This window comes from Labrus mixtus, chromosome 15 (assembly GCF_963584025.1).
Source record: "Labrus mixtus chromosome 15, fLabMix1.1, whole genome shotgun sequence".
Classification (NCBI taxonomy): Eukaryota; Metazoa; Chordata; class Actinopteri; order Labriformes; family Labridae; genus Labrus; species Labrus mixtus.
The window spans coordinates 4,433,568-4,459,395 of NC_083626.1; the positions used below are offsets into that span (position 1 = coordinate 4,433,568).

Below are 25,828 nucleotides of genomic sequence, written 5' to 3' on the forward strand. Positions count from 1 at the left end.
CTGCTTGGGGCCCCAGACCAGTAGGGGGCCCCAAAGCAGCGGCCTAAAATGTGCAAATTTTGCAATTACGGTAGGTAACCTCCCTAAGGGGGCCCCATCTTACAGCACTCATTCTTGTTGCCCTGCTGAATGTTGGTTGGAGGGCCCTTTAATTATTTTTGCCTAGGGCCCCAACAGGCTCTGGGATCACCACAGTCAAAATGTTAACAACTGCTGCCTTTGAGACATGAAAACACAATTTAGTAGATTAACGATATATGCAAAAGGTCAGTGCCAAACGGAAGCTGCAGATGGATATGTAGCATAGTTTGAAAATCATTAAGTGGTGCATTTGTTGAATGAAAATCATTCACTGACATGCTGGAGGCTGCTAAATTCTTCCTCCTCTGTTTCTGTAAAGAAGGAAGTTCACACACTCTTTTCTCACATGGTTAATCACATGAGAGAAGTACAAACAAGAGAAAAAAGTCCCTGCTCACATTTTATTTGTGTTTTATTTATTGCACCAATACGAGACGTGTTCAGAATCAGGTGGGGCTCATGAGGAGTGAGACTCCTCCATCATCACATGTATTTTGGGGATGTAATGTTCCAGTTATCGTGATGGGACAAAAATATAGGACAAATTGTAACAGGAAATCAGCTGAATGCAGAAAAGCATCTGTTTCCTGAACACAAATACTATTTCCTGTTGGGTTTAGCCAGTGACTGAATGAAATGACTTCCTTGTCACATGTGTCCCATCTCTCTGACACTCTCGCTCTCTCTCTTCTGGTCAGGTCTACGAGGGAGGCTATCACGCGCTTCACCACGACCTCCCAGAGGTGGCCGAGTCTGTGTTGAAGGAGGTGACCAGCTGGATTACAGAGCACCTTCCCGTCAGTACATCGCAACAACCACAAGGCTCATAGAAGGAAGCCTGCTCGCATTCCAGTTGTCTTTCAGGCGTAACAATACTACTACACTCTCTGTTTTTGGAAATACGTTGGGGCCTATAGACTGAAGTTATTTACTTTTTTTTATAAAAGAAAAGTTACTGACTTTATCCTCTGAGCATATACTGTCGAAAAAAAGACATATATCTCTCTCCTCTTTTTGTACCTGTCAATCAGCCCAAGTTACACAGATTTTAATGGATGTTGATAGCCAGCAGCACTTATGATCAGGGATTCGCCTCATGTATTCCAGGCGGTTTTGCTTTTTTGCTTTCCATTTACCATTCAAACTAGGCTTGTTTTAGACCTCTCCTAAATGCAAGTCAAGTCTAAGGTAGAAATGCTACGGCTAAAGTGCAATAGTATCTCCACTTCCTTGTGACGCACACTGGCAACATCTTTTGAGTAGAAATGACAAAACAAATGTAATAAGTTATTTATATGCGCAGCAGAATTTCCTTCTTCCTCATGCACTGTTTAATGAAAAGGTCAGAGGTCAGGAACAGCAGCAGGACAGCACGTCTGGGCCTGGTTAAGCTTCAGTGCAAGGGGAATATTTAACTGAAAAGCTGAACCTGCTTCACTGTCTTCACAGTATCAGAAGATTACAGATAAGATAAGAGTACAAATATCAGTGAAGACAAGAGTTCTCACTGAGGCAGTTTTATCCGTGCATGCTTTGAAGCAGTGTCTATTCATGATTCATGTCTTCATTCCTGCAGATATAGTGGTTCAGGAGAAATGATCAACTCTGTCTTTAAGCCTATTTATTTCCACCTTTAAAGTTATACGTGTCTCTGTTTTCTAATTATAGCCACAATATCCTTCTATACTGATTATTTAACTTGTCTCTGTGAGCCTATTGACGGGTATCTGGAAATGAAGAGGGAGCAGATTATCTCCATAAAGCTGCATTCTCGCTCTCTGCAGACGAGAATAAGAGGGCAAAAGGTCTTCACTCTGTGTGATCTTTGTTCTCTCGGTTCCCTGTTAGAATCATTCCCTGCATCTCTAACTTTAATTTAGTCCATGATGCAGTCAGGGACCCAGCTGGAGAATGAGAAGTGTCTCTTTGCTCTGTTGCTATAAACAGAAGAGTGCATCACCTCTGTTCAACTCACCGTTAAGTAATGGAGATGCGTACATTACTAACACTGGTGGTCACTGAGGGAATATAACTCCTTGTTGTTTTACTCTACAGTACATTAAACAATTGGCCTCTAAACCACCATGTAGAACTCCATCTAGACACCACATCAAACCTCTATAGTCGACGTTTTCAAGTTAAAAATCATCTATTTTAAAGCCTAAATGTTGATTCAACAGGTTAAATCTTAAATTGAAGCATTTTAAGCCTCAAACTATTGAAATTAGTCAAATTTTACTCAAATTATTGGTGAATATTGTGGGAATTTGGACCCATTACCTCAGCATTTTTTTCAAATTTTTTTATTTAAAGCCCTGGCCACAAGTGACTGCTCAAAATCAGATTAGAGTAGTTCAGCGTGAGCTTCTTAATCACAAGCCTAAATGGCTAAAGCTCTGGTCGTGATCACAATTTTTTCTTTTTTTCTTTTTCAAAGTCCACATTGAAGTTCTCAGAAGCAGTGATCTGAAAGGCTTCAAAGAAACCATAGCAATAATGTCACAGTACTCTATATTTTTAATGGTTCTTAATTATTCAGTATATAGCTAAATGGGCACATACTGAGCCAAGTGCTTTAAATTGTCAGGGACACTTTCGTTAGCACTATGCTAAACGTTTTCCACCTATTCATAAGCTAATGTATTAGAAAGTTAAATTAGCACAAGTCAAGAACGATTATGTTGTAATGTCACAGCCTCCCCTGTATCACACACAAAAAGAGATCAAACGTATTGATGCTGCTGGTGGTTCAGACAAACAGTAAGAGTCTTTGTTTGTTGACCTCAGACTTCCTGAACATCCAAAGAAAAGACATCTAGTTAAAATGCAGTTCTTGGAAGGAGACTTGACTGTGTCGCCTTGCTTTCCAAATTTTTTTTTTCTTTATCATCCATGAGTTCAAAGGGACTCATGCAGCGAGAGGAGGGAACACATGGAGTGGTATCCACGGTGACCGCTACTCGTGTGTAACCACGGCAGCAGGCTGGCGGCAAGGTAGAATGCGTCTTTTTTACATGTGCAGTCACTGGGGTGATCACAACAAGACTGACAGAATGAGATGAATTTCTGGCTTGCTGCCTGCTCTGAATGTATATTTCCTCACTCTTGTCTCTCCCTATCTCACCCTGTGCCACCCTGTTTCACCCATGTTTTGTTTTTTTAGTTGCTGTGGTGACCAGCGCTTTGTTCAGTAAATCACAGAGCCCCTTGTTTTGTAACAGATTCAAATATCTTTAACTGTCAGTCATTGACTCTGTACCTAGTCGTCAATTTGCAAAACAATAATTACATTCTTTAAGCTTTTCTTTTTACCTTTGGCCATTAAAGGTCCAATATGTAAAATATCTACAGAAATAATCAAAATGACCTTACTATATGATCAGACATTAAGGTCACATGCTATGTTGAAGTGCTGGCTTCTCTGTCAACAATTCAGCAGCCAGTATGTCCTCCTTCTAAGTTGAGATTCTGTTGTAGAATTTTTTTGTTTTTGTTTAGAACAGATAAGTAGGTGGCAGTACCCATTTTAAACGCTAGGTGTCAGAGTTACATATTGCTCCTTTAAACTGCCACTCATTCAACTAAGAACGCTATAGGCTGCTATATTTTACCCATCAAAAGGCTTCAGGAAAGCAAAAAGTTTGTACCTCGGTTTGACCTAAATCTGCTCACTGTTAGGGCCCTCTTTCTGTGGAGATGCAAATGGATATTTTGATTTCATTGTCTGATGCTGGCACACACTCACGGCTTGGAATTAAGTAAAACCCCTGAATTAGAAAATGAGAGATTGAAATAAGCATAACAATTAAAGCAAGAGTGATTTTTATATTTATATAAGTTTCCTATTGAAAACATTTTTAAAGAATAGATAAAATTGTTCTAGTAAAAAATAAATCATAAGGGGCATTCAAAGGAAAAGTTTTAGAAATCAGGAGCAAGTGCATCCTTTTCTCCGTCTCCTCAGATATCAGAAGACATGATGTAGGTCAGCCTCTAAATATCAGGTCACATTGCAGTTGGTGCAGAGCTTGATTGAGAAGTGAAGTGTTTGTCAGTTCCTGTGGGAGTCAGACCCTCAACCTCCACCAGAGCTGCAGGGGTTTATATCATGTGCACTTCAAACACAATGGCCTCCTGATTGGGCTGCACCAGTCACAGCACACACAAGGGCTTAACATTCCCAATTGTATTAAAATCCGTTAACAGCACCCCTGCTGCACATTGAAATCAGCCTCACATGCAGGATCCTATGTAGCTGTGACTTCCAGAAGCTTTACCTGTCAGACCACAAGAGTGCTTATTACTGCAGTCATTATCTCTGAGGGTGAGAGAGAGAGAGTGAGATGAGGATGGAGTGAGAGGAGAAGGGAGAGAAATAGACAGGAGAGAAGCTGTCAGTAACCATGGCAGCACATGTTTTTTTTTTCTCCAGAAATGTCAGCCTCTGAAAAATTTTGTATTTATTCATGGTTCAGCATGTGCAGCAGACGTTGCTGCGCTTTCAGAGCTGGTTGTCCATTTTGCTGCTCTTAGAATTCCCTTTTGTGTGAGCATCGAGATAAGAGAGCAAACAATTAGCCTCATCAGTTCACAGTGAATAATAAGAGCTGAATACACTCACTGCATTCAAATTAGGCTGCTCTGCTGCTGCTGCTGCTGCTGCTGCTTGCACTGAAAACACAACATGGATATTTTAGCACAGTGAATTTTTCTGGAGTTTTAAAGACCCCAAAATCGTTCCTTTTTTTTCTCGTAATTTTGTGTATGTTTGCTCCCATTTATCTCTTGTCTCTATTCAAAAGCCTCTCTAAGGAGACATTTTTAAGATGTCATTCCTACTCACCTGCATTAAAGGTGTGTAATTCCCAAGACAATGCTCATAACTTGTAAAGATAACCTCCTCTGTCCATGCCATTACGAAATCTATACAAGCATGACATGAATGCAGTTTTGCCATTTTGAGAGACAGCCATGTCCAGACAAATTGATCTGTTAATATGTAATAATCTACTCGACTGTTAATATCTTCTTATTTTTTTAAATTAAAGACAGCAGGTCTTTGTGAAGCTAATGCTAAGTATTGTAGAGGAAATAGTAATAATAAAGACAGGAACGTGGGCTGCATCACTTAAACAAGGCAAAATGTAACTTAAAGCCTGCAGGTTTGTGAGCGGGACTGTTCGTCTGTTTGTTTTGTTGGTTTTTTTAACTCGACTTTATGACTGTTTCTAAGAAAAGAGCTGTTATATATGATGGAGGACTAAGCACCACAGGCAAGTCTTTTTGTAATTAAAAAGAGATTACTGCGCTGGAAAGATGCAGTGCACAGTTTGCATGAGTGATGTCAAGTGTCAGTGCACAGCAGGAATTGAAAGAGTCTTCTCCAAAAGGCTTTCAGTTGAACTGTACCTTTAAGTTCTTCATCATGTCTGTAGAATACAGTGGATTGAAGTTGTCACGCCCCACAGATGCTATTTTCAGATGTTTTACAATGCATTTTTTTGGAGCAAAACCTTATTCAAATCTTGCTGTTGTGAAGAATGGCTGATTTGATAGAAGCCAGAGGGACTGATGGCTGACAGTAATTGTGATACACTGTATTATAGTACAGCATTGCTAACAAATCTTGGAAGGAAATACGAAAAATCAACACTGCGATGTATATTACAAATGTTTTATTTATCCTGTCTAGATTATTTATAGGGAATAATTTTATGTATAGGCTACTATATATTGATTACACATTGTGAGAAGGCACTTTTTATAACTTAAACATGTCAGATTTTGTCATTTTTACTGTTGACGCTCAGCAAAATTAAGCTCTGTGATACTTTTTTCAGATGGAAACTGGTTTGAAGTTGCATGTATGTACAGATATTAATCCCCAAAATGTTTGACAATGTTGCTGATATAGATTTGCATAGAGATAATGATGCTACTGTTAAAGTCCACATTGTGTTTAAGAGGAAAACGTAAGTCTTGTTGCAGTTTGTCACAGAACTATGAATGTTTTCAACCATCTGAGATTATAAAGTTTTTGTTTTGTTACAAGATATTACTGCTATACAGATCTTTAACCAACTTTGCCTGTAAGTATCTTATATTTTAAATAGAACTAAATATTAAAAGTACAATGAGAGACTTAACGTGGCTTTCTCCGTTCATAAAACCTTCTGTTACGCCTTAAAATCAATCAGTAAACTGCAGGTATCAGGTTTTTCTCCATATCGCAGCAAATTTCCAGGAAAAAAAAGAAGAGAATATAATTAACCAAGCAGATTTTTATGGGAATATGTAATGTTTATTTTTTGGATTACGGTCTAGTCCTGTTTGTGCCTTATCACTATGGTGAATGTGTTCCTGAGCATGTCTATGTTCATGAGGGTGTTTTTTTAACTTGATGTAGATGAACTGTGTTGAGCAGATCTGTTTCTCTGTTTCCTCTCTGGCCTGTCATCACTTCTGTTTCTGGTTCAGTAAATGTGTCTGCTTGTCTTCCACCTGTCTGTATCTTCCAGTTTATGTCTGTCTCCATTGTTTTGGTCCAATCAGAATTCTTCAGTCAAAAACACTTTCTAAGTTTTTCAGAATGGGCTGAGACATAACTCCGAAGTACATCCCAAGTTCTCAATTTCCAACACCTGTTATGTTTAACCCGGCCATGAAGATACACACAGGATCAACACAGTCTCACTTGAGTGGCCTAATGACTGTATATCATTTAGAATTGATCAATTTATTCCAAATGGCTTTGAGTAGAAAACATGAAGATATGTTTGTCACATAAATTGTAATAAAGTGATTTTCTTCTTCCTCATCAGCTTTGTATGGAATGATTACATGATTGGTTATTGTCCTTAATTGTACATTATAAGATACTGGTAATCTTTTATAAAAGATGATGCACAAGCTTTAAATAAAGATAAACTACTAGATTAAATCAATCACTCGAAAGACTCAAGGCTGCATCTGTTTTTTAAGGTTGGAATTATCATGTAGATTAAGCCAAAACAAAAACTCAATAATAACACACTTTGCACAGTTTGTTTCTTGGGTGGAGCTGTTGATTAATTACATTATTGGGACGCCAGATAGCCTTGTGGTTTTGATGCACGCCCAATGTTCAGAGTCCTCTATAGTCTATAGTCCTCGTCACAGCAGCCTTAGGTTTGATTCCAACTCTGCCCTTTGGTAAAAAAATTAAAAAAAACTCTGCCCTTTGGTAAAAAAATTAAAAAAAACTCTGCCCTTTGGTAAAAAAAAAATAAAAACTCTGCCCTTTGGTAAAAAATAAATAAAAACTCTGCCCTTTGGTAAAAAAAAACAAAAAACTCTGCCCTTTGCTGCATGTCATCCCCCCCAACCGTCTCCTATCAACATTTCCTGTCTCTCTTCAGCTGTCCTATCCAATAAAGACAAAAATGGCCCCAAAAGATAACTTCAAGATGATTAATATTGTTGAGTTAGTCTGCACTTCTGTTGAGTGGCATTTAATTAATTCATGTCAATTCAATATTCAGACATTAAGAATGTCAATTTAGGAGTTTGATGGAGAAAGGACAGCTACATTTTTTCATTGCATTATGGTGAAACTGTATGAATCAAACCCTATAACATGATCACACATCACACAAAAAGAAGTTAATTGAAGTTCATAGCAGCACATTCTGAACCTCATCTTCCCCACATTCTTAAGTCTTCCTTGTTCCTTGCTTCTTTTGTCAGTTTTCTAATGACCAAATTACACTTGATTTTAATGACCCAGTGCCGATACTGAGTTATCATGTCACAAAAAGGAAAATGTTCAACAATATGCCACTCTAAAGACATTATACTGCAAACTTAAGCTAGAATATTTAGGATTGTCAGAATCCTATACTCTTTGCTGATGCATCAGCCATGTCCTGTGTTTAGTATCAACATTACACAGTCAAGTGTATTGAAGTATTGTATATAAGATGTATAAACAATGTCATTATGGATTTACTTTTGAGTCACTGAAAGTCATTCAACTTGTCCATAATGTTCATACTCTCTAAAAGAATAAACGACTGTTTAACCGTACAGCCTTACTGGAATACTTTCACAGATTGTTAACATTGATAAAATGTGCTCTTTTTAACACATGGTCTGTTATTGAGTTTTCAGGAAGGGAAATCCAAACAAATTTGTCAAGATTAATTTGTGATATTGGAGAGAACTACGATTATGGCATACTTTCTTGGAGTATTGTTGCAGATCAGCTTCCCAAGGATTCACCTCCAATGGTGGGTAAAATACAGTTTGAATAGTTAACTCACAAATCTGGGTTTTGTAGGATTTAATTTGTGAAACTAACATAACCCAGATAGTTTGACCTGTTCTGGTAGTTGAGTGGGTTTGTAAGGAATTAAAAATCAAAAATCAGCCAGTAGGTGGCGGCAGTGCATCACAAAAGTCATTTTAGTAGCCTAGGTCGTATGAGTTTAGTTCAAGAGCTGTTTTTTCTAGATCAGTGTAACACATCCAAAGCATGAATGAAGCAGGGATTGGTTAAAGAGCCATTATTGAAAATGTTAATTTAGTATATTTCAAGTAAATAAACTTTTGGCCAAGTAATTGTTTTAAAGCACTCATTTTGATAACATGCCTTCTTGCATCAATCAGCTGATTACTGATCCTTTACTGATCATGTTACTTAGTCTGAACAGTGAAAAACTTGGAGTAGAATCGTAAGGAATTAGACTTGAAATTAGTTTTTGCCAGACACCCCCCCACACCTCTCTCTCTCTCTCTCTCTCTCTCTCTCTCTCTCTCTTTGAAAATGTAGGCTAGCAGGTCTACTTGAGACATTTTTGGATTTTGCTCATACCGCATTAGCAGCAGCTCCCACAGGACAGTCCTTCTAGGAAATCCAAGACCAGAGACCCAAATATAAATGTGAATATTCATCTGTCACTATCAAAAGAGATTGTGCTGCCTACATATATTCCACTAAGTCCAAAGAGAAATCTTCCCACAGAAAAAATGCACGCTCCCATGGATGACAGACATGAGTGTTAACGTCACACAAAGTATTTAGAGCAGTGTAGTGATTAATCAGGACATGGGAGAACAGTGAGGTTCCCAAGCTAATTGTTTTCAGCAGTATAATCAACCTCCATCATTGACTGCACCCTGTGACACGTCAACATGCCACACTGATTATATGGTTCATTTTAAGGTAGGCCTCTTTCATTTTAATGAGAACAAATTTGTTTTTGTTTTTACCTCATTGTAAAAATCATTGAACATGTTTTTTTCTACGATAAATGAGTTGTTTCTAAAGTTTGTTTTCCCAGCAGAGGGAGCCTGGAGGTCTGTTTTAACCCTCTGAGTTTGTTAGAGACAAAGTCCTGAGCCAATCAGAAACCAGTATGAGGAATTAAATCCAGGCTCGTTGTGGCCATGGCAACGGCTTTACCTCTGTGACAGCTGAGGAATGGGAAAGGAAGAGAGGAGATGCTGCATGGACTGTGATGGGGCTAAGTAAAGCAGAAAAAGGAACCTATGCAACACCAGGCCCCCCTCTCCTATTTGACATGCTTTTCTGTCTCATCATTTTAACATTAGACGTTGTTTAAACAAAAGGACCCTTGTGTTGAAGTTAGGCTCTATGGGTTCCTCAGATTAAAGCGTAAAAAGTTAAGCGTTTTGCTTTTAGATGTCCTATGTTACTGTTTTCTTTTCACAGATCACGAGTACATTTTGTATGAGATATTCTAAAAGCCCAATTTTAACCAATAATTGCAAAAACTCTGAATAGGTTACATTTGAGAAAATAGCCTACATTTAAATGGCAAAATCCTCTCGTCCTTTACACAGGCTACTCATGTAGGCCTACCTATACTTGCTGGAATGTATCCATTACTGTATTTCCCATATGATTTTATTCTTGTAGAGATCTTTACCAAAGGTTATTGAATTGAATTTATTTATTTGTTAGGGACAATACAAAGCATGAAACTGATGTGCTGCATAAAGAGTATATAGCTATTGCTAATTTCCAACTCGTGTCCCCAGTTGGGCCTTTGTGTAAACAAACAGATTAAAATGTACAACATTCAGTTACATAAAACCCCATAACACGATATGAGGACACATTAAAATACATGTACAACAATACAAATGCTATAAACCAGTTTAAAATAAAGTTTGAAGATACTATTTAAAAGTGGGTACAGCTCTGGCTTGCTTTGAGCCAGCATTTCACCTGTTTTGTAAAAGATTTTAAGTCCGAGATTAATTTTATTTCAGGTGGTAATGTGTTACATTTGAAGGTGTGGCCCGAAGCTGGAGTACAAATATCGATATGCAGGTGTTCACGCCTCTTATAAATAGGCTACATCTATCCAATTGGTTGAAGTCTCAAAGTCTTTTATACTGAATGGTCACTTTTTCTGTCAATCAATGTCAAACGCTTTGGCCACGCCCCCTCACGCTTCCCGGAGACAGCAGTTCATTCGTGCTTGTAGAACTGTTGAGTGCCGGGAGGAAGGAGAGGAAACGAGCCCTGTTAATTGTAGGATTCTCCCGTTGTAATTACCCGGTGTATCGGTGGAATAACGACCAGAAGAGGGGTTTTCGTCGGCTTGTACTTAACGGCGGTGTTGCGCAACACGGTTAACGTCGAGTGTAGGATTTATCCCCGGGTTTACAGAAGCTGACTTGACTTGAGTCTGTCGGAGAGTGGAGTCGCTCGGCAGTGAGTCCGCCAGTTAGCCTGCCAGCTAGCCACCTCTCACTCCTGCTTACAACAAGTCCCACCCTCTCCCCAAGTACGTGGACGTCGTAAGAAGCTGCAGCGGTGAAGTCGAGTGCTTTTCCCCCTCTCTCAACTTAGACAGCATCGCTGCACAGCTGGCAGAAAATTAGGTGTCTTCTCTGGAGGGAAACAGTCGCTACACTGGCAAAGAGAGTGGCTAAAAAGAAGAGGCGAAATAAGACAGAAGAAGGAAGACACCGTGAAGGAGGGGACTGGCTAGTTTAGCCGGGGAGGCAGAATCTCACGTAAGTTACACACACAGCTAGCTTACCGAAAGAGCTTACCGGCCCTGTGCAACTTGCTGTGCTTGCATAGCAACGTTTATCCAAGCGGACACTTATTATCTGCGGCTTAGCTCCTACCTCCAGTGCGCCATAGTACAGCATGAGCTAACAGTGAAGGCTTCCTTGAAGGTGGTACACTAGCTAGCACGTTGGCTAATGCTACACTTGATTCGAGGCTTGTATATGTTTGCTGCAGTTATCAGTTTTGTTTGATAGGTTAGTTTTCATGTGGTCAACTTGTTTATCTGTAGAACAAAACTGTGCAATAAACCTGTTGTCAAGATTATTAGCTCATTAGCTTCATTGCTAGCTAGTTTCAGCCGGCCACCAGCCCAAGTTGACAGTTCAGGTTCTGACGAAGCCAAGTGGTAATGTTACTGAAACCAGGCCAATATCAGTGGTTACTGTTTCCACATAGCAAATGTTTGGGCTCATATCTGTTTAGTGCAGCTGTGGGGACTGTGTGTTCCTTGGCTCAACTCTAGATAAGGTGGCCGCTCACTGACAATGTCACAGCATTACACCACCTTGCTTATAAATGACAGTGAAGTAGCAGTTCCAGGTACAGTACAGTGTCCATGCTGTTCCAGTATAGTTTCATACACAGTCACTTGATATTCACAGGCCTTACAAAGTGAGTGTACAGGCACAGTAGAAGTTAAGCAAAGCTATTAAAATCAACAGTTAGAAAACACGTTTCACCCCAGTACTAAAACAGATTCTGACTCATTTTTCTCTCCTTCTGTAGATAGATAGCTAACACCGCCACTGAGCCACGCACAACCATGAGTATTGAGATACCAGTGGGGTTGACAGAACTGCTGCAGGGTTACACCGTTGAGGTGCTTCGACAACGGCCGTCTGACCTGGTGGATTTTGCAGTACAGTACTTCACCCGTTTGCGAGACACCAGAAGTCAGGATGGAGCTGGCGCTGGTGGCAAAACGGGAAAAGGAGTGATGTTTGATGGAGAGCCAATGCAAACAGAGTCCAATGGTGATGATGATGATGATGATGATTCTGATTTTGAGCGTAAGTTAAAGTTTTTTTTTAATGATTCTCAGCTGATGTGTTAAATGTGTGGTATGAAAGAGGTGGGACAAAATGAAAAAGAGTTTATGTGATCATATGAGGAGATTGGGGAGTAAAAGAGAAAGTAAAGGTGATTATTTAAGCTTGGTCACTGATGTAAATCAAGCACACCTTTTCCCGAGAGGCAGAATTTCCATTTCCAAGACAGTTCAGCTTGGAAGCCCTTATCTTCCACTCATATCATCCAGGTCTTCTCCATTGTAATTATTGACATGACTGTCAGGATCTAAAATGGAGATCTAAAAGATCTTTTTCTATGTCGGGTGTCAAGGCTTTTAAAAAGGTCTCGCGTTGACAAAATAGCTTAACGGTCTCGTAGTTTCTGCAACTGAAAGTATTTCCTTTTACTCTTCAAACTTCTGAGCATTGACCACACAAACATTAGAAAACATTCTTGCAAGTATTGAAAAACACCATGAAGCAAACAAAGGATACAATGTGAGTTATAGTTACAAAATATAGAAAACAAAAATAAACATCTTTCCAGGTAGGGAAGAAAATGTCACAACCCAACACGATTCTACAGTGTACATGGACCAACACCCTTCTTCCATACTTCACCATTTTAACATGATACAATTGTAGAAGAGTATGTACTCTGAAATTAAATTCATCCTCCCATAAAGCTGATGTATGCCCACCTGTTCAATCCTGACAGTCAAGTAATGTTGGAATGAAAGACTTATTTGATAAATTGAATATGTCTGTCCTTAGCAACAGTGTAGAGCAAGATTCAAATGGAAGAGTTCATGAACTGTATAACTGTAACTTTCTTGATCCTACACAGTGTGTTACCTTCAGATAAAGCGATGCCTCTTTCGCATCACTCCCCTGTGTTTTGACAGACTGGCAGAAGATGTAAGCTGCTCCACAGCTCAGCTCTCTCTCCTGTGCTGCTGAGAGCAGCATGGCCTAGATCACATCAGTGTGCTGTGATGCCAGGGGCTGTTACCTTGTGAATGGGGAATCTGTGTTTTCTCAATGAGAATATCTGCTGTGTTGATTTTTGTATCTATGATAGGTGTCTCTTTAAAGATTTACTCTATACGTTACAAGTTTTAAGCCGAATATAGAATATCTAATGCTTGTTATGTGGAATAAGAAATGATAATAATAATAATGATAAAAGCTTCTTAAGTATTATTATGTCTTGCACAGTTTTTCTCCTGTAAGTGTCATTGGCAGATTCTCAAGCATTGTAGGGTGTCACTTCTAGTTGCTGGGTAAAAAAGTAAACAGCCTGCTTTCTTCAACTTGAGTGTTTTTTATGGCTTTAGTTGTATTTTAACACTGTTTCATGTATGGGCTAACTACATAATGTCCTACATGCAATTGTTCATCTCTACTGAAAACAATATTGGCCAACCTCATTGAAGGGTACAAGCTAGCTCAGGGTAAAAAGGGGATTACACACGAGTGGGGTTTGGGTGCTGTCACACAGCTGTGACCTCAGCTGTTGGAGCCCTGTGTATGTGCATGCACATGTTGTGTCTGTGAGTGCTTTTGTAGGCAAACAGATGTGTTACGACTTGATAAAACGCCCGTTCAAATTCCGGCCTGGTGACAGCATTAAGCAGTTTTCCCAGTGCATTTTGTTTAGCAATATGTTTAGCATTTTCCACACTTCGTCCAAGGTTGCAATAAAGAACAGGGAGCTGATCATGCTGCCCTCCAGGGAAAAGCTTTTGCCTTGATGCTCGAGGTCACACACATGACATCCCTGACAGTAGGTTATCCAGCCAGGCTCGTTTACGCTGCCCTCAGGGGTATTCATTCATGATGGGAACAACACAGGCCTTTATCGTGACCGACATCATGTGCTCCTGCCTGACCACTGCTGTAGCCTGTTAGTATAAATAGTACCAAAGAGCCACTAGTTAAACATCAAGTGCTCCAAAACAATTTGGTCTTATGAGTAAAACAAGTCTTGATGGCAAAACAGGGACATTTTCACTTGAGTATATCTCTGTTTGGAACTAAAGGAAAGGATATCCGACACTTAGTTTTATGCTCAGTATTTGAAGACACTGGTCATGTAATCACAAATTCCTTGGTTTCGGACCAGTTGGGACCCTGTGCTCGATGTTTTTACAGTTCTTCTTGTCTCAGCTAACCATGTATGGTCTCTGTGATAATATGTTTTTGATCTAATAATGATAAACTCTTTTATGAGGTTCGACTCTGTGACTGAAGAAACACATTTTCTCACCTTGAGCACAGCTCATTAAAACATAATGCTGTTTTGTCAGGCGGTGACCCTCTAAAATTAGGACAACTCATTTTGAGTATAACCTCCTGATTAAGAAACATGACCACCAATAAATATTGAATTGAGCCGAGATGCCTTACAGCTCTCTGTATGAAGCTATTGGGCCTCTGAATAAGACCAGATTGTTTAAAAAAAGTTTCAAGGTGAAGTGCTTCTCGTGTAACGTGATCATGGTCTGCATCTCAACTGGACTTGTTGTATGTAAAACAATTCATCAACACCCTTCCTATTGTCTGTTATTAGGCTACTTACACTTATGATGATTCACCAGTGTGCTCTTAACCTTTCATTTGCGCTGCAGGAAACTGTTGTGTATGAGTGTTCCTACCAAACGCCTAAAATGTAAATGAGATAGATGGCTGGTAATGTATTCCCATGGATAGCACAGTATCCTCCTAAAACATGACGTCCGTTTGTACATGCTTTGTTTTTCTAACTGTTGCTGCTTAAATCCACAGCATGATCACCACTCAGCAGGCCTTAGCTGCTTAACAAAAGAGGATATTGTTTTGAATACAAACTGTTGTACCTCCATCATGTCTTGTGATGTTGAGGAAATTATTTCTAAGTAACCCTTTCTGGGTTCACTTCAGATTGAGTAAGCAAGACCAGTTTACCTTAAGCATAAAGTTTGGACTAAGCAATATCAAGAAATGTATGAATAAACTCAGTCGGCCTGTAAACTGAGCTCTCATTTTCTGTCTTTAAAATAGAATCACCTGGCAAATCCCAATGAAATGTATGTACTACTCTCATATTTCTTGGTGTCAAAGGGAAAAGATGGATGAAGGAAAATACAGGCTTTACAAGCTGCAATACAAATATGTGTCCGACTTTGTGCATGTTCTTTTCCCCTTGAGCTGGTCGGTTTAGTGTCAGTCTGACAGTGTGTGTTCATCGAGAGAAGCAAGAGGGGAGGAGTGAATGGATGCCTCTGACTGAAATGTGCGGGGCTTCTTATTCTAAGATTGATGATGGGACAGATGAGTCCCCGGGATGATAATAGAAAAAAAGATTAAACATGTTTTTATAACAAAGACAGCCCGGATAAAGCAGAGGATGTATGAAAAATTGCTTGAGGCTGGACAGCAGCTGAGTCTATTTAGAAAAAAAATCTGAATATTCTTACTCTGAAAAGAGCATTACGAAGAATTGAAGCTAGATAGATGACGAGTCACCTGGACATATAACAGTCTTCAAGCACAGCTTTTATTCATCCCAGACAGTGCAGATGAATAGGAAATCTTGGCTAACTTAATTTATCAAGTAACTTTTAAAGACGGAACTCCAAAATGCTGTAATCTGTTTTGGGGAATTTTTTAAAAATTCTTCCTGAAAAGCATAAGTCAGTATTTTCAAAATCCTGCCTAGGTGTGTTGTGTTGATTATTTATACAATGGTATTTTGAAAGCAGTCTTGAAAAGACTCATAACATAAACAGAAGCCAGTTTGGTGTTTTCTGTTCATCACACCAGCCCACTTGCACTAGTATATTCAAATGTACCCAGTTCAAGTTAAATTGAAGTTCTTTTGAAAAGAAGTCCTCTGGGCAATCATGACAACAGACCTTTTGCTTTTTGAATACATCCAATCATATCAATGTCATCGCACATTGCATATTTTTCTCGTATCATGCAGGCCTAATCCAAAGCCTATTTTAGTTTAATAAAATGATGGCCATGACACAAGGACAGCTGCAGAGGCAGGCTGTCTTCAAGTACTGGAGAAGATTTGAAAGTTCTGAAATGTTGCTTACTTGTTTAAAGCCACCATGAAATGGATAATTAACTTTTTTCACGTGTCTTCGATTGATGGTCACTTGCATGCTTATTTAAAAAAATATAAAATAAGTCTTATTGTTGGTATTCCTAATAATTTGGAGCGTATTTTAACGTTGGCTCCAATACAAGGCCTTTTTGAATGTAATGTTCCTCCCTCATGACTAAAAATTGAACTAGATACTCTAGCACTAAAACAAAAAGGTACATAGCGCGTTAGCATCCATTGCTAATTAACTCTTGATTTTGGCACTAAATGCCCCTATTTATGTTCTTGAATACAGTGAGACACAGTTTATACATTACATACTTTACATTCTTTGGGTTTGAAGTGGAGCATTCTATTGTAACAATTACATTTAGATAGTTGGTGATTTGAATTATTTTTCAAATACACTTAGGTAGGTTTGACTAGTTATCCCTAAAAGTGTCACCCATATAATTTCCCATATAATAAACATACCAATAATTAATGACAGGAAACATGTTTTCTGACTTTAATAACAATATGCTGAAGTATTATTTTCAATCCAATTAATGTTTCTAATGCTCTTTTGGAACCTGTGTGTTTACTTGTGTCCACCATCAGCAACACGACCAAGTATGATCAAGTACCAGAAGATACATTCTGAAGTGTTATTTATAGTTTCTGCGTCGACATGGCTACAAGGGTCTACTTCATGACAGATTGGACGCCTACCATTGTGTGTGACATTCAATGCACAACACAAAATGTATGCAGACCGCAGTGTGTTTTTTTGCTTGTTAGGTTGCTGAGAGAAGCCTGGGGTTACTGTGTTTCAGGGCATGATCACTCACCCAACATGGTGTAATTCTGCCTCCATGACCTCTTTCTGTCTCCTCCCCTGCTGTTTAACCACCACCTCATTATTGTGCACACTTACTTTGTTTCTAACATCCTGACTTCCCCTCTCTGTCCCTACCTCTACCCCTCTGCTGTACTGCATGACTCTTCTTCCCTTCTGTATTTATCATGGATTTTTTTATTAGCTGGATGTGTGTTGCATGTTCAAAACATTCAAAGCTCATAGGAGTAAAAAACAATTACAATAAAGATGACAAAAAGATTTCAGTAGATTACAGCAAACTTGTTATTGACAGAAAAATGCCTATTTAGTGTTTGTAAAGTTGATATCCCTCATGGAGGATAAAAAATACTGTTATTGAAATGATGCAGCCTTTTATGTTTCAGTCTGTTGTTTTTAGATTTTTAAAAACACTTTCTAAATGAAATGCGAGTTCAGGTTTATCTCACTGCTTTTATTAATATTTGATCTTTTTGCAATAAGCATATAGTGAAGAAAATTTGAGGATGTGATACACATTAAAATGCATGGAGATTGATTTTGATTCAAAAGGCTGTGGATCAGTGATAGAGTCGGGGGTTTGATCCCCAGCTCCTGCAGCCACCTGTCAATGTGTCCTTGGGCAAGACACTGAACCCAAAGTTGCTCCCCCTGCTTCACCAGTGGCGTATGAATGAGATTAGTATAGTATATTGATGGACACATTACACAGACGCCTCTGCCATCAGTGTGTGAATGGGTAGGTGTAACCTGTGGTCTAAAAGTCATAAGAATAGAAAAGCAGAATTCAAGCTGAAGTCCATTTACCATTAAACAAAGTGCTGTTAAAATGCTCAGTTGGAGTCATAACTAGCCAAGACATGAACAATATGTAAACTGTGACATCAATTACAATATGATTACTAGTGAAAACATTTCAAATGGACCTGCATTGTTTTGAGTTTTGTGACATTCATTAAAATAAAGGACTATTTTTCCAGGCCAATATTTTATCATCAAGGTTTTCTTAAAAATATAAATAAAGTCTTGTCTCGTGAATCCAATATATTTGCTAGTCTCTTGAGTTGTATCGTCACACCCCTGTCGGTAACTTGTATGTCCATATAGGTGTATGTGTGGCTTGTCACAGTGCAGTGTTATGCAACAGGTGACCTGATTAGTTGGCTGTAGTGTGTGAGTGTCCAGTGAGCTTTTAGCCTGTGGACAAATCTAATGCAGCCTAGCATCCCTACAGAGACCTGTTGGAGAGACTGACTGACAGCTCTAAGTGGAAAAGCCCTCAGACGGCTCATGCTACTCAATCAGGCTTTCTGACTGCTTTTTAATACAGTAGATGCCCGTCTCCTTGACTTATCTTGTCTTTCTTTCTTCCTGCCTGTGTATTCTTCTTTTTTGTACCACTTTTAAAGCTATTTGGGTCTTAGAAACAGTTTGGCTCTCTGCCTGGACGACTTTCTTACCTTTTTTTTCTCTCTTACATTTTTTCTGCCGTTTAGAAAAACACTTGTATGTCTCTGTTCCTCCACCTGTTGATCTTATTTAATGTCTTATTTGTTATTCATTTAAAATGTAGTCTGCGTTTCTGCCCTCTTGTCTGCCTATTTGCTATCATCCCCCTTTGCTTTCATCCTTTAGAGGCTTTTTCCTTCGATCTCTCTCTAGCCTTACCTCTCTGTTTCTCTGTGTACCTGTCTCTTCAACTATCTTTTTGAATTTTTCTTTTGAAAGTTTTCTACATGTATGTCTTCCTGGCAGCATATTGCTCTGCATGCCAGTTCCGGCAAATTAAGGAGTATTTTAGAAAACATTGACGCATACAGTTAGAGAGAAACTATTTGATGTGAAGCCTAGACATCCGTGAAGAAGGGAAAGGACTGGTATTTGACAGTTCTTAGGGAATAGTTCAAGTGAAATAGACCTTTGAATCCTTCAAATGACGCATTGAAAGTCTGTCTCATACTGAAGCAGTCTTTATCTAATCTCTACATAAGGCAGCATGTCTGTGCATCCACTTTGACATTCAAGTGGTTCACATAAAGACATAAATCGAGCAGTATGGCATTGTTCATGAGGATCTTTATTATAATGGAGTGCAATGTTCTTTTGCAGGAATACAAAGAGACAAACAAAAGAAAAAATAACGATACACACAGATATCTGAGCTGATGGAAAAACATTTAGACTTGTTTCTCAGTTTTACTGATAGACCAAGCTTGATCTTTGGTACTTCCTCATTCTCTGTTCTCAAGCCATCTTTAGTGGCAACACACAAAAATTAGGAAATGGGGGTGGATTGCAGGCAACTTTAAGTGAATGAACATAGCCCAACACATTTATGTGCACATTAATCTCGACACACAGAGTAAAATACTTCAAGAGAACCTCCTCAGATCAGCAGACTGCACCTTTGATGTTCATGTGTTAACACAAGATTCAGCAAAGAGTTTTGCACCAAAGCCTTGGTTGAGTGGGTGAGGTTCAAACACAAACAGTCAATGGCCATGGACCCAAGCTGACCCCTTTTCCTCTCTGTGCAGAGAGAGAGAAAGTAGGGAGGGAAAACAGTTGGGCAGCCATGGGTTAGGGAAGAGGAAGATAAGATGAGAAGCATGGAACAGCTTGTCCGCTATTACAAAAAACACAGTTTTGTGGAGTCATTATTGGGATTTCAATACAAAGAAACGCCTTTTGCTTATTTTAAAAAGCATTTTTTTGACATGGTTCTAAAATTATTACAGAGTAAAATGAAACCCTTACATCGGATGGAATTCCAAAATTAAATTCCTGCAATTGGCCAGCAGCGACTGACATTTAATAATGATATTAAATTATATTATAATAGTTCTGGTACTGGAATCCATTCTTCTTTCTGTAGATACATTGGAGTAAAAACCGGAGTGACACAGAAGAGCAGAGAGGATAAATAAAGTTAGAGATGGAGATGTAACGATTAATAGAAAAAAAATGAGAAAAAATGCAAAACAGATCAAATCTAAGAGGAGGAAGATCAGCCGTCCTGAGTTACGTTACAGAGGATGTGGAAGTCAGTCATGCGGCTATCAGTGTTGATACTGGCTCCCCCACTCCCAGAAGGCTAGAACAGTGACTCTACAAGTTATTTCACATATTTGAATGTCCATCCACTATCACAATATTTGACTTTTAACCCAATTAGAAGGATATACTTTATTTTTACACAAATATTTTTTTGTTTGAGATTTCATAGCATTATGTCACACATCAGACGAACTGTTTCTCAATGCATTCCAAAGGTTTTATCTTAAGAAAAAAACAGCCACTCTGTATTTTTTAAATTGTTTTGATCTCAATTACTTTTAAGGTCTCTAAGATTATGCTTCCTCTTTGACTGTTTTCCAAGTGTTGTGTCGTTCCTTGGATTAGCCTTGTTTGAGCTCCGTTTCAAAGTGAATGTGTGTGCGTACATTTATTTGTTAAGGGAAAAAAAGGAGATCAGATGAAGTTTTTTGCATAATTTGTATGAAGGGTTAACCATGATGGCAGCAGGGTTGGAATCTGAACGCTGAAGGGAAACTGGGATGTTTTTTTAGTAATGTATGTGGAGGTGGCCTCATTCATCAGGTTATGCTAATGAGCCTGAATATGAATGGAGCTACTCCATAAGAAAAGCATCTACAGTGTTTATAAATAGGGCTATTTAGAACATGAGAAATGGCTAGATCATTTCAGGCAATGTAGATAGTCTGGAATGGGATTTAAAAAAATGATCAGCAGTATATCCTGTGTTATCAGGGCACCAGATCTGTTTATATTAAACAATTGTTGGTGACTCAACATTGTGGCTGTAAGAGCAGATAAGCTCAGTAACCACAGTTTTTTTTTTTGTCAGCATTTCCCAACCTAGAAATTTGAGTTAAAGACTAGTTGGTCACCTATTATAACTTTTCTATCGTTTTGTACCTCTCAGTTGCAAAAGAAAGCTTGTGAAAACAGGTCACAGTAACACGTTCAGTTTGTCCTCCTTCTTTGGGTTGGTACTGTAGCATGGGTCTAAATCATGCTCAGGGTGACAGAATGACAAAACATCATGACTTTTCTTTTTGTCTGTTACACACTCCTGCACATTCCTGGGCAGGAGTGTGCCAGCCTTCAGACACGTTTAGATCTCTACCTTTCCATAGCACAGAAGATAGCATCTCTGTTTCAATCTCTCTGTCATTGTGTCTCATCTGTCACTCTCTCATCCTGTATCCTCTGAACCTACCTTCTCGCTTTCTCAATCCCCCTGTCTCCCTCACTCTGCTTTTGCTGGTGTTGATGTACGGGCCCAATCTCATTAGATGGGATGGCTTAGTGAGAGAAGGGGTTAGAAGGGCGGTTTAGTACAACCATCTTTGGCACGGTAAGACAGAGAATTAACAAGGGGGTGAAGTGTAGTTGAGGAAGGAAAACATGAATGGCAAGAGACTGAATGAGAGAGGAACTGGTGGGATACAGCCAGCATTTAATACCAGGCTAATGCATTTAATTATTGACTTTGCCTGAAGGGTTTGTCTCCCCTTTCATCCGCTTCAGCAGATAAGATCTAGATATTGTTAACAGATACCAAAATGTGATGTCTTCTAAATTGTGAAAGGGGCTGTTGATCCCTTCTAACCTGCTGGGATACCTGCCCATTTACTTAACAGAGTTAAAGGGAGATATTAATGCAGACAGGTGAAAGACAGGCCTCAGGTGCATAATGTTGGTTTGAGGTTTGTCATACTTGTATGCACTGATAATCAAACACTCAGTAAGACTGTCAAGCTGCTTTGGTTAATCAGTGTCCCTTATTGTCTGCAGAACAATTTATGACCATTCATTGGATTTCAGTGTTAAGAGAAATGTTATTTAATTTAAATGTGTCACTTGTACTTACAGCTTTTTAGATACCCTGCCCTAAAGAACAGATACAGATGTTCTCATCAGGGAACAATTTTGATGCCTGTTACAATACCACAGCAACACAAATACATGTTCTAGGCTCCTAATATTGGCTAATTTAAAGAAAATGACAAAAAAAAGCAGGCAATCTTCTGCACACTTTCTCAAGTGCATAAATATGTTGGCTTAGCAATGTAATGCCATTTAAGCAGCTTTTGGTTAAAAGTTAAGATCTGGAGTATTTTTTTAAGCTTTGGTACTTTTTGATACTATCATTGGTTCAAATGATTGTAAAACAGGTGGTATCAAAATACAACCTTATGTATAACATGGTCTAAAAATGTGCTAAAGCTGTCTCTCATTTTTGCTCAGGATTTCGTAAGAACTAAGCTTGTGTTTTGCCTTTAACGATTCCTTCAGTCTTCTTTGTTCATGAGGATTTAACATCAGGATCAGAATTTTCCACAGCTCTTCTCTTTAAGTTGAAACAGCTTGCTACTTGATTCCAAATATTTACACATTTCCTCTTAAAATGGAATTCTAGTGAGGGACTTGTTGATATGGATTTGAATTTACTGCGGACAATAGTGTTGAAGTGGGAAACCCCCACCACCACATCTTTTCCATCATCTTTATTTAACAAGTGGTGGTTGAAACACAGCCACACAACAGGCTCATGTTACTATTTGTTTTTGGGGAAAAATGCAGAAATATGCTGGTCAGGAAATGAAATGTAATTCAAAAAAACATTATCTAAAACAGTTGTGCTGTTTCATACTTGTAGTGGAACAATAGGTTTGTAATTTAAAAAGTATGTGGGTTGAAAGAAATCAGATTGAAAAATGTACAGAAGATATACACCTTCAATGGCAGCTCATAATATGCTTTGCTGTGGGATACATGCTGTACTGCTGGAACAAACTGCACCATAACCAGCTGTTGTTTCTGCAATGTGATGGGATGTCTGATTTATCCTTATTGAGTTGAAAGTCCAATGTTTATCTTCTTTTGACGTAATTTGCAACCATCCTATCAAGATTGTTTTATTAACCTGCCCTCTTTTGAAATATGGATTCTAGAGGGAGAAGGTAAAACAATCCATTTACCCAGTATTCGTGCAAAATGAGGACATTTGTCTTAAAATATTATGAACGTGATTCATTTATTGCACTGTTTGACCTCACATATACAGAATGATATTAGACAATGGCAATAAATGAACTTTGATATTCACTTGAGAGATTGTTTATTGAGAAGAGTTTCCCGGCCTGCGGCCTGGTTAGAGTTTGATGGTTGGTTTCCTGCCAAATTGGCTGTTAGTGCAGACAGCTGAACAGACAAAGACCAGCATGTAGTTGGTGGTTGTATCACAGCCCACCTCAGAAATACTTTTGATTCATCAAATGAACAGTCACACACACACATGAAATGGGGTGTATTTCATAAATTCTGCCCCATTACTGTAATTTTGTTTCTTGCGTCCACATAACAATACAATAAATCTATGCGCTCCAGATGATATGAAAGATCATAAAACTAACTCTGTAAACAGATCTACATCCTCCCACCAAAGATGCCACCATTTAAAATGTATTATTACATGTTGTTTTCTCCATAAAGGCAAAATTAGTGACATTGGCTCAGTGGAGTGGGTAATGTTTCAATCTGAATGTTGGCAGTTGGATCTCTGCTCCAGCAGTCCAGATGTGGAAGCTTCATTCAGCAAGACACTGAACTCCCAAGTTGCACCTGGGGGCATTATGTGACAACGAGTGAGTGCATATGGGTGTTATTAGTAAATTCTGATGGTCACTTTACATAGTATCCTAAGCCAACAGTGTATGTATTTGTCTGTGTGAATGTAAGCGCTTGTAGTTTCAAGTTTACCATGAGCAAGTACAATAATTGGTAATTTTTTCACACTCAAATTATTGAAATCAGTCTTAAACTGTATTTTTTACACATGCACAAGCAAAAAATAACCTCCTAATCCTTGGTGATGATCAATGCTTTGGGCTGTTATTTTGCAAGACGAAATAGAGCAACATTTATTTCAGTAACATTTATTGCCGGTCAGTAAAAAAGATGAATAGCCTACTTTAAAAAAAGATGAATTTGGAGGGTATTTAATGCTCTGGATATTGCGGGTTTAACATGGTGCCCTAAATTGACACAGCCATGGTCACCATAGCAACCACTGACATTGAAGCTGCTCTCAGCCAATCCCTGCTGTTAGTGACAGTGATGGGTAGTGGCCTTGCTTAATCATGATTCCGATAAAGAAAGTCAGGGGATCAGTAGTTCACAGTCCTCCCCTCATCTCCAAGTACCTTTATCAGTGTATTTGCATAGCCTTGATATGACACTCTTATATCGCTGGCTTATTGTTGCAGTTCTGGTTGTGTATGTTTATGTAACCAAGTTTCTTATTTATCTTCTTAAAGGGCAGCGTCACTGATTTATGTCCGTTGGTGAAGCGAGGGAGAAAAAAATTATTGAAAAAAGAAAGAAGTGCAAAAACTCATGTACTGTAACTTTTTTGTGCCCATACTGCTTAGGTTGTATATTCAACATTGGATATTATGTAAACCTTTTTTCTGTACCAGCCTGTGAGCCCCAATTACCATGAAAGATGGTGTTTGAGCTGGTCACCAGACCAAATAAATGTCACTGTTGTGCCTTTGAGGCTGCAGTTATGGTCACATTTAAAGTAAGCATACAAGCGCTCATTTTATGACCCAACTCTAAACAGAGACTGGAGAACAAGGAGGTTTGGAGTTCTTTTGTGACTGTAAATGGTCACATAATGTGAGAGCAGATTGGCCTTGTTTATGTTACACCCCAGTGGTTTGATGAGAGCATGTTGCGCTCTTTCACCCGCAGGCTCGCCACTAATGTTATTCTTCAGTTTGATATTTTACCAGCACACAGGACTTCTGCCTCATTTTGTGCCAGATTTGTGTTTTATTGTAATTTAGTCTCTAGATGGCACATTTTTTTTACCCTGGGAACCAAAATGAATTAAGTGAGCATCATGGGAATTAAAAAAACATATGCTTTAGTCCCAGATGTTTGGGTCAGTGTCATTGTAATTATTAATCTCGCACAGTTTGGCTTAGCCACACAGTATTTACCACATCCGGCTACTGGGATTATATTGGTAATGTAATGTTTCCAGGGACTCATCTCTTAAAGTGTGTGCCAGGACCCAAAAATAGTCACATGCCCATCCTACATGTGTTACCCTGGTGGCAAAAGAGGCTATATATTTGAATACAACATGTTCCTGTGGCTGTAGACAACTTATTTGTTGGGCCTCACTGTCAATGCAGCAGAAAACATATCATATCTAGTTTCATACACTCAGTCGCTGATAAGGTCAGAAACAAAGCATTCCTTTCGGCCACATTCTACAGGTGACGTCTGTTCTGCAGGTTACAGGCTGTCACTGATAACATTGTGGACTTTGTCAACACAATTCTACAAATACTGGAGTCATAAAGTAAAGCTTTTGCAGATTTGGTACACTGTAACTTATTTTAAGTGTGTATATCATTCAGCAGTGGTTCATTTGTTGTTGTTCACCATTTAATGCATGTCCAAAGAATTTAGGTTTCATTGAATTTATCAAATCCTCAATCTATCAAACTCCTCCAGACTTATTTTCACTAGAAAAGACGTCTCGAGGAGTGGCATGAAAACTAAACATCTACTTTGCTGCAAAATCCTATTACAAGCCAGCTTTATCAGAAAAGATGAAAAGCTGTAATCTTCCTAGCCTTAGACTGTATATTGTCCTGATTCGTCTTCAC

General features: G+C 38.8%; 2 protein-coding genes across 5 annotated transcripts in view; both read left to right on the forward strand.

The window, feature by feature from the left end:
* The window catches only part of mgll (monoglyceride lipase), a 42,689-nt gene extending 35,788 nt beyond the window's left edge, over nt 1-6,901 (forward strand). For both annotated transcript variants that reach the window (XM_061056639.1, XM_061056640.1), the window contains exon 8: nt 780-6,901. In XM_061056639.1, coding sequence (XP_060912622.1) covers nt 780-911 — 132 coding nt within the window. In that variant the 3' untranslated portion in view covers nt 912-6,901. The remainder of the gene's footprint in view (nt 1-779) is intronic.
* Nucleotides 6,902-10,555: 3,654 nt separating this feature from the next.
* prkar2aa (protein kinase, cAMP-dependent, regulatory, type II, alpha A) overlaps nt 10,556-25,828 on the forward strand; it is a 51,420-nt gene continuing 36,147 nt past the window's right edge. The window contains exons 1-2 of one of the 3 annotated variants that reach the window (XM_061056636.1): nt 10,556-11,109; nt 11,897-12,180. In XM_061056636.1, the coding sequence (XP_060912619.1) occupies nt 11,934-12,180 (247 nt within the window). In that variant the 5' untranslated portion in view covers nt 10,556-11,109; nt 11,897-11,933. The remainder of the gene's footprint in view (nt 11,110-11,896; nt 12,181-25,828) is intronic. The other 2 variants (XM_061056637.1, XM_061056638.1) reach the window with 2 other exon arrangements.